Source organism: Microtus oregoni, unplaced genomic scaffold (assembly GCF_018167655.1).
Source record: "Microtus oregoni isolate MIOR12 unplaced genomic scaffold, Mior012 000029F_ref0000214, whole genome shotgun sequence".
In the NCBI taxonomy this organism is placed as follows: domain Eukaryota; kingdom Metazoa; phylum Chordata; class Mammalia; order Rodentia; family Cricetidae; genus Microtus; species Microtus oregoni.
Window position 1 is genome coordinate 3,340,614 of NW_024543088.1, and position 8,335 is coordinate 3,348,948.

At 53.8% G+C, this 8,335-nt stretch overlaps 1 protein-coding gene across 1 annotated transcript; it reads right to left on the reverse strand.

Moving 5' to 3' along the window:
- Positions 1-3,896: 3,896 nt before the first annotated feature.
- LOC121464845 (actin, cytoplasmic 1) lies at positions 3,897-7,478 on the reverse strand. The gene is made up of 6 exons (XM_041677929.1): positions 7,395-7,478; positions 6,307-6,435; positions 5,980-6,219; positions 5,086-5,524; positions 4,812-4,993; positions 3,897-4,691 (listed from the first exon to the last, which is right to left on the reverse strand). The coding sequence occupies exons 2-6, from the start codon at positions 6,427-6,429 to the stop codon at positions 4,548-4,550; spliced, it is 1,128 nt and encodes a 375-aa protein (XP_041533863.1). The 5' UTR covers positions 6,430-6,435; positions 7,395-7,478; the 3' UTR covers positions 3,897-4,547.
- Between the last annotated feature and the right edge of the window lie 857 nt (positions 7,479-8,335).

Sequence of the window (8,335 nt, forward strand, 5' to 3'; positions counted from 1 at the left end):
GTCCTAGAACTCACTCTATGTGTGTGTGTGTGTGTGTATGTACATGTATGAGTGCCCATGTGGAGGCTAGAAAACAATGGGGTGGGGGTGGGGTCCACACTTCACCCTGCTCAAGGTAGGCTTGCTTTGTTGTTTGCTGCTGTGTGTAAACCCTGCCAGTCGACCTGGGCTTCCAGGGAGTCCCCTGAACCTACATCCCATCCTGCTTTTGCAGTGCTGGGACTACAGATGTGCGCTATGTCTAGCTGACATATCTGGGTGTCTGTACTGGCTGGGTTTGTGTCAACTTGACACATGCTCGAATCGTCAGAGAGGAAGGAGCCTCAGTTGAGGAAATGCCCCCGTGAAATCCAGCTATAAGCCATTTTCTCAATTAGTGATTGACAGACAAGGGCCCAGCCCATGGTGAGTGGTACCATCCCTGGCATGGTGGTCCTGGGTTCTATAAGAAAACAGGCTGAGCAAGCCAGGGGAAACAAGGCAGTAAGCAGCGCCCTTCCAGGGCCTCTGGCTTAGCTCCTACCCTGTTTGAGTTCCTGCTCTGACTTCCTTCAATGATTAACAGTGCTGTGGAAGTAAGTATGTAAGTAAGTAAGCCAAATAAACCCTTTTCTGCCTAACTTGCTTTTTGGTTGTGGTGTCTCGTCACAGCAACAGAAACCCTAAGACAGTGTCCAAACTCAGTTTCTCATGGTTGCCCCAGCCCTGCAGCTGCTGGCCATTGCATACTTGCAATGTGGTGTGTGTGGCTAAAGAACTGAATTCATTGTACTAAATTTAAATTTAAATAAACTCAAGTCACACATAGAATTGAACTGAACAGCAAGAATAAGTTTTGCCAGTGGGAGATGTGGCTTAGTGGCAGAATGCTCATCTAGAATCCTCCAGTGAGGGGCTGGGAATGTAGCACCTGCCAGACAGGGGCTGGCCTGATCTTCATAGTTGTGGGCCATCCAGGACTACACGGTGAGACTTTGACTGTTTTTTGTCTGTTTTATTTTTCTGCTCTTTTGTGACAGGTTGAATTTGAACTTCCTTCCTACCACCCACAAGCTGAAATAAGAGCCCTGTACCATCTTGTCCAAACCAGTCTCAGCTAAATGCTGAATTTACTACCAGCTTGTGCTACAAGAGGCTCTGTCTATCACACACACACACACACACACACACACACACACACACACACACATTTTGTTGGGCAGTAAATGACTGAATGAAGAGTCCAGTCAGTGGTATGGGCTGTGAAGGTTCCTGTCCCTTTCGGGTGACTGCCAGCTGACCCGATGCAGTGCACCTGGAAGGATCACCCTTCCGAAGCTCTGCCCCAACACTTGCCCTTCTGGTGCTAGGACAATGGATGCTGTTCCAGCCTTCCCTCTCCCAGCCTGTCATGTGTTCAAACCCTGCCTCTGTCTCCCCAGAGCTGCCTCAGTTTCTCCGCAGGTGAGATGGCCACCCTTTAAACAGTAGTGTGATCACAGCAGGATTCCCTCTGTCTCTATGGGGCTCCATGGAAGAAGACCCGGAACTCCAACCCTCCCACCTGTGTAGGGGCAGGACCTGAGTGCCCTGTGGGAGGAGAGTGGGATTCAAGTCGGCACAGGTGAATATTCGGGTCAGAGCTGCCTCACGGGGGAGCCAGTGACCTGAAAAAGCCAGAGCCAACTCCTAGGGGTGGAGTCTGCAGAGGTGAAACTGCCCTGTTGCAGCAGAAGGAGAGAGCTCAGAGCAAGCAGAACCTCCCTTCCTCCCTCCTTCTCTTCTTCCCTCCCTCTTTCTGTCTGTCTCTCTTTGGTTTTTCAAGACTGGGTTTCTCTGTGTAGCCCTGATTGTCCTGGAACTCACTTTGTAGACCAGACTGGCCTCAAACTTAGAGGTCTGCCTGCCTCTACCTCCTGAGTGCTGAGATTAAAGGTGTGCACCATCACTGCCTTGCTAGACTCTTATCTCATGTAGGGCAAAGTCTTCAAAGTCTCCTAGAAAGCTAAGGCTCTAGGGCGGAAACTTCTGCCATCAGACCACTCACTCCTGCTTTTTTTTTTCCTTTGTTTTTTGTTTTGAAACGGGGTCTCAAGTCACCCAGGCTAGCCTCTAATTCACTGCGTAGCCAAAGATGACCTTGGACTACTGATCCTCCTGCTGGGGATCAAATCCAGGGCTTTGTGTAGGCACTGCAAGCACTCTGTCAACTGAGCTATAGCTGCTATTGTTGCTGTTATTATTGTTGTTGTTGCAGTGCTGGGGGGTTAGGGGAAGCAGTCAGGAGCTGGAGGCAGGAAGACCAGAAAGGGGTTGGAGATAGACTTCTCTGGTGAAGTCCGGCACTGGCGGGGAGGGGGAGCTCCCACAGTGACAGGCCTTTGTTGTGAACAAGGCCTAGAATAGCCTGTTCGCCTGCTACAGCAGGGAGGCAAGGGGCGGGGCCAGAGGATATAGTGGATACTTTGGAGGCTACACTTTGGATCCTTTAATGGCAAAGACTGAAGGAGCATCAGCCGCTACTGGTGTGCCCATTTCTCAAATGGCGACTTGGCAACCAACCTGCGTCCTGTCCTGTCCTGAGGGTAGTGCTTTGTCTCCCAGCTTTGTCCCCAGTCAACCCTAGATTCCATCCACACTGTACTGTCCGCCTTGGTCACTCCTCAGGCTCTCTGCCAGGGTCTCTGCATGAGCCTCTCATCACCTTTCCTTTGGTTTCTTTTTCAAGGTCTCAGTACGCAGTGGTGGCTGTCCTGGAACTTACTATGTAGACCAGGCTGACCTCGAACTCACACATCCACCTACCTCTGCTTCCAGACTACTGGAATTAAAGGTGTGCGCCATCATGCCCAGCCTGTTTGGGGGAGAAAAAAAATTAAATTTCTTAGGTTTGGTTCTCGCCTGAGGTAAGTTTGTTTTAGGGTTTGGTTTAGGGACTTTTGTTTGAGGCAGTGTCTCATGTACCCAGGCTGGCCTCAAGCTCAATGTGTAGCTAGGGATGACCTCCTGCCTTCACCTCTGAAACAAGATTTATGAGATTCATTGCCTTAAGACAGGGTCTCATTACGTCGCCTCAGAGCTGGGATGACAGGCGTCCACACCTGGCTGTTAATTTTGATGTCTATACACTAGTGAGACAGCATCTCACATTTTATTTCCGTGTTATTTAGCATGGCCTCTGCTCTCCATTTTTGGTCTTTGATTTTTTAGCCTTTAAGAGCTAAGCCATCTCTCCAGCCCAGAACCTTGAGACTGTGTATGGGGCACACCCCGTTTGCCTTCTACCTTATAACCCAAGTGGTTGCTTGGTCAAAGTGTGTGGGTGAACGGCTAGATGTACGGGTTGGTGGCAAATGGATGGGCAGATGGCTTTCCGTGTGAACAAGTGGGCAGGGTTAAGGTCCTCCTTTATTAGCAACTCCCCATGGGCGGTCCCTAACTCAAGGCTCTTCCCCAAGAGGAGGAAGCGACCAAGGCCTGGGGAGTCTTACCCTTTCTGGTGTCACTCACAGCTCTGGTAAAGGAAGGGCAGCCACAGCTGCTTCAACTTCCCACTGTCTTGCACAACTCAAAGTCTACCAGCACAGAAATAAGGTCTCCTGCACTCTGGGCCCTGGTCTGGACTTAGAAATGCAGCCATAGGCAGTAGTTACCTTTTCCCACCCCCTTCCCAAGTGACCTCCTTGGCTTCTAGCAGAGCCTGCTAGAACAGGGTTGTGTTTATGGTGCAGGAGCCCAGCATGACAAGGAGGAATGGGTCTCCAAATTCAGGACCTCCACCCTTCAGACACATTAGGTCTGCTGAACTAGTGGTGACAGGTTGTGGTACCCATGCCCTCCCACCCCAGGTCCCCTTAAAGGCAAAGCCCCACCCTTCCCAACCCCTCCTCCAGACAAAGCCACAGAAGCACAAGCAGTGTTTGTAAGGTGTGCACTTTTATTAAACCGGTCTCAAGTCAGTGTACAGGCAAGCCCTGGCTGCCTCAACACCTCAACCCACTCCCAGGGAGACCAAAGCCTTCATACATCAAGTTGGGGGGACAAAAAAAAGGAGGGCCACGATGGCTGACCATTCAAAAATAAAAAAACAAAAGTATTAAGGCGGAAGATTTAAAAAAATTTTTGCAGTACATAATTTACACAGAAGCAATGCTGTCACCACCCCGGTGTGGACTCAGGGCTGGACTCAGCCATCCTCCCCTACAGAATGGGAGTGGCTTTTGGGAGGGTGAGGGACTTCCTGTAGCCATATCTCATGGATACTTGGAATGACTATTAAAAAAGGTAAAAAAAAAAAAAAAAGAAAGAAAAAAAATGTACAATCAAAGTCCTCAGCCACATTGTAGAACTTTGGGGGATGCTTGCTCCAACCGACTGCTGTCGCCTTCACCGTTCCAGTTTTTAAATCCTGAGTCAAAAGCGCCAAAACAAAACAAACTCTTTAAAAAAAAAATTAAAAAAAAAAAAACAAATAAAGCCATGCCAATGATGTCTCATTTTTTTTTTTTTCTGCGCAAGTTAGGTTTTGTCAAAGAAAGGGTGTAAAACGCAGCTCAGTCACAGTCTGCCTAGAAGCATTTGCGGTGCACGATGGAGGGGCCGGACTCATCGTACTCCTGCTTGCTAATCCACATCTGCTGGAAGGTGGACAGGGAGGCCAGGATGGAGCCACCGATCCACACAGAGTACTTGCGCTCGGGAGGAGCAATGATCTGAAGAAAAACCAAGACAGTGCTGGTGAGCATTCTGGATACCTGCCTTACCTGCAGCCAAACCCTGCCAACCACAGGCCTGCCTCATCATGGGTCCAGGCCTAAGGATACTTAGCTCACCTTGATTTTCATGGTACTGGGAGCCAGAGCAGTGATCTCCTTCTGCATCCGGTCAGCAATGCCTGGGTACATGGTGGTGCCACCAGACAGCACTGTGTTGGCATAGAGGTCTTTGCGGATGTCGACGTCACACTTCATGATGGAATTGAATGTAGTTTCGTGAATGCCAGAAGATTCCATACCTGAGGGGAAAGGGTGAGATAGTAGACTTATTATAGTCTGGCCTCAAGTGTTGGTCACCATTAGATGAAGAAACTAGGTCACATCAACTCACCCAGGAAGGAAGGCTGGAAGAGAGCCTCAGGGGCACGGAACCGCTCGTTGCCAATAGTGATGACCTGGCCATCAGGCAGCTCGTAGCTCTTCTCCAGGGAGGAAGAGGATGCAGCAGTGGCCATCTCTTGCTCGAAGTCCAGGGCAACATAGCACAGCTTCTCTTTGATGTCACGCACAATTTCCCTCTCGGCTGTGGTGGTGAAGCTGTAGCCACGCTCGGTCAGGATCTTCATGAGGTAGTCTGTCAGGTCCCGGCCAGCCAGGTCCAGACGCAGGATGGCATGAGGGAGAGCATAGCCCTCATAGATGGGCACAGTGTGGGTGACCCCGTCTCCGGAGTCCATCACAATGCCAGTGGTACGACCAGAGGCATACAGGGACAGCACGGCCTGAATGGCTACGTACATGGCTGGGGTGTTGAAGGTCTCGAACATGATCTGTAGGGAGAAAGGGGGCTTTGTCAAGCTCCTAAAGCCACTAATCTTGTCCAAGAAGGTGGGACTGTCAGGACAGATTTGGAACATGCAGAGTGCAAGAACACAGATAGGTTAAGTGTGCTGGGAGTCTCAGGACAGGGGCTCCATTTAGACGTACTGTGCCATCTACTGAATACACACTCCAGGCACTGATCACCAGCCTCATTAGCTTTGCCACACGAGCCATTGTTAGTACCTACACCCACAGCACTGTAGGGTTTTAAACACCTAGTCAGAAAGGCAATCGAGAGAAAAAAAAAGACCTCATCGGGAAAGAGCAGAAACTGCAAAGTTCCAAGGGAGAAGACTCAGCTCATAGAAGAGAGTCCTATGGGAGAATGGCAGAAGAAAGACAATTGAGAAAGGGCGTGGCTAAGAAGTTGGCAAAGGCGAAGGTGGCCACAGGGGCTGCTGACCTGGGTCATCTTTTCACGGTTGGCCTTGGGGTTCAAGGGGGCCTCGGTGAGCAGCACAGGGTGCTCCTCGGGGGCCACACGCAGCTCGTTGTAGAAGGTGTGGTGCCAGATCTTCTCCATGTCGTCCCAGTTGGTGACAATGCCGTGTTCAATAGGGTACTTCAGGGTCAGAATGCCTCTCTTGCTCTGGGCCTCGTCGCCCACGTAGGAGTCCTTCTGGCCCATGCCCACCATCACGCCCTGCGGAGGGGAACGGTGCTCTCAGTACGGCCACCTCCCACCTGGAAAACCCCAGCAACGCCACCCGCAAAAGGAAGGGTCACCTACCTGGTGCCTAGGGCGGCCCACGATGGAGGGGAAGACGGCCCGGGGAGCATCGTCGCCCGCGAAGCCGGCTTTGCACATGCCGGAGCCGTTGTCGACAACGAGCGCAGCGATATCGTCATCCATGGCGAACTATCAAAGCACAAAAGAGAGCCGCGGTCACCGCGGGGCCACCAAGCACAGCCGCCGCTGCCCTGCCCACTTCCGGCACGCCGCGGCCTTGGGCCGCCAGGGGGCGCGCGCCCAAGCTCGGGGGACAAAGGAAGCCCAGGCCGGCCGCGTTATTACCATAAAAGGCAAACACTGGTCCGGAGGCGGCCCCACGGCAGGAAGCCAGGCCTCCGCCCCCTCCCCAAACGGGCGCAAGCCCCGCCTCCGCCCCGCCGGCGGGCCGCTGGAGTGCGCGGGAGGCGACCACACCCAGCAGGAAGCGCGAGCGGGCACCCCGACGCCGCTGCGGCCCCGCCCCTTCCGGACAACGGCCCCGCCCTCGCCCAGCCCCGGGTGGCCGCGCTCCAAGTCTCAATACGCACGCCCAAGTTTAACTTGGAAGAGGGGGGGGGGAAGAGGAAGGGCTCCCTCCCCAGCGTGCACGCGCCCCAATACCCAGAGACATAGCGCGCAAGCGCAGTGGCGTCCCAGCCCCCACCCGGCCGAGCCGGCCCCGCCGCGCCCGCCAGCCAGCCAGCCCGGCGAGCCAAATGGGCAAACCGGTTTGGACAAAGACTCCTGGATCACCAAGGCGTGATCGTAGCGTTTGGTTCCCAACACTGTCCCCCTCAAGGTGGGCAGAGAGGGCTCAACCCCCATAAGCCGCATCAGTTCTCCTAGCGCCCACACTGCGACCCTAGTGGGTTCCCAAGCCGCGTGCTCTGAGCCAGAGCCGGTCCAGCAGTGTCTACACCGTGGCAATGCGGCTGCAAAGGGCCGCCACCCTGGGCGGAAAGTTGGATCTGCAAGTGTCCGCTCCGCGGCCGGACACCACCCTCCACCCTTGCCCGGTGTCCGTCCTGAGTGTCTCCCATGGCCCTGCCCCGAGGTGACTGCCCACGGGAGATCTGTAGCTGGCTGGGCCTGGTGTCCCTGCTTACCTGGTGGCGGGTGTGGAGCGGCGAAGAAAGAGCTGCAAAAGGCCTGCGCTCGCGGGTGGACGCGGACTCGACAGTGGCTGCGCGTTGCGCCGCCGGGTTTTATAGGACGCCACAGCGGCCACTCGAGCCATAAAAGGCAACTTTCGGAACGGCGAGCGCTGATTGGCTCCGCGCCGCTCACTCACCGGCCTCGCCGCACAGTGCAGCATTTTTTTTTACCCCCCCTCCCCTACTTTTGCAAAAAAAAAAAAAAAAAAGAGAGAGAGAGAGAGAGAGAGAGAGAGAGAGAGAGAGAGAAAGCGAGATTGAGGAAGAGGATGGAGAGTTCTGGCGATAGGTGCTGGCCCGATAGGCCGGACATGCGGACATTCACGAATAGCCTCCGCCTATGTGGACACTGCCCAATTCAGGGTCTCGGCTATCAGGCCTGCATTCTGGGGTCACCCACCCACCCCAGGACCCCCTGGGTGTGGATGTCACGTGAACGTTGAGTACCTCAGTGGGCAAGGGTCAGCATGGAGGCCTGGGCCATGTTTATGTGGTCTCTTGTTTGAGGGACACTCGGGGCCTGGATTGAATGGGCAGGAAGTCACTCCCCTTTAGCCAGCAATAGTCCGAAAGCCAAATCTGGAGGACTTCTGGTGGGGTTCCAGTTCGCTAGGTGCGTTGGGGTACAGTTTAGGAGCAGAACTATGGTGAGAGGGTTTGGGCCACTCAGGAGACTCGGGGCCACACTCCACAGACCAGGGCAAGCCTGGTGGTCCAGTGACTGGCGCTGGTGCAGGAAGATGTCTCCGGATGTCCCCTACCCCAGACCTAGAAAGGAACTGTGCTCTATAGAACAAGCAAACCTCGTCATGGAGTCAGGCACTTTTGGAGGGCTGCCTGATCACACCCAGGAAAGACTAAGTCCGGGCCGTTAGCTGGTGGCTCTGGGTGAC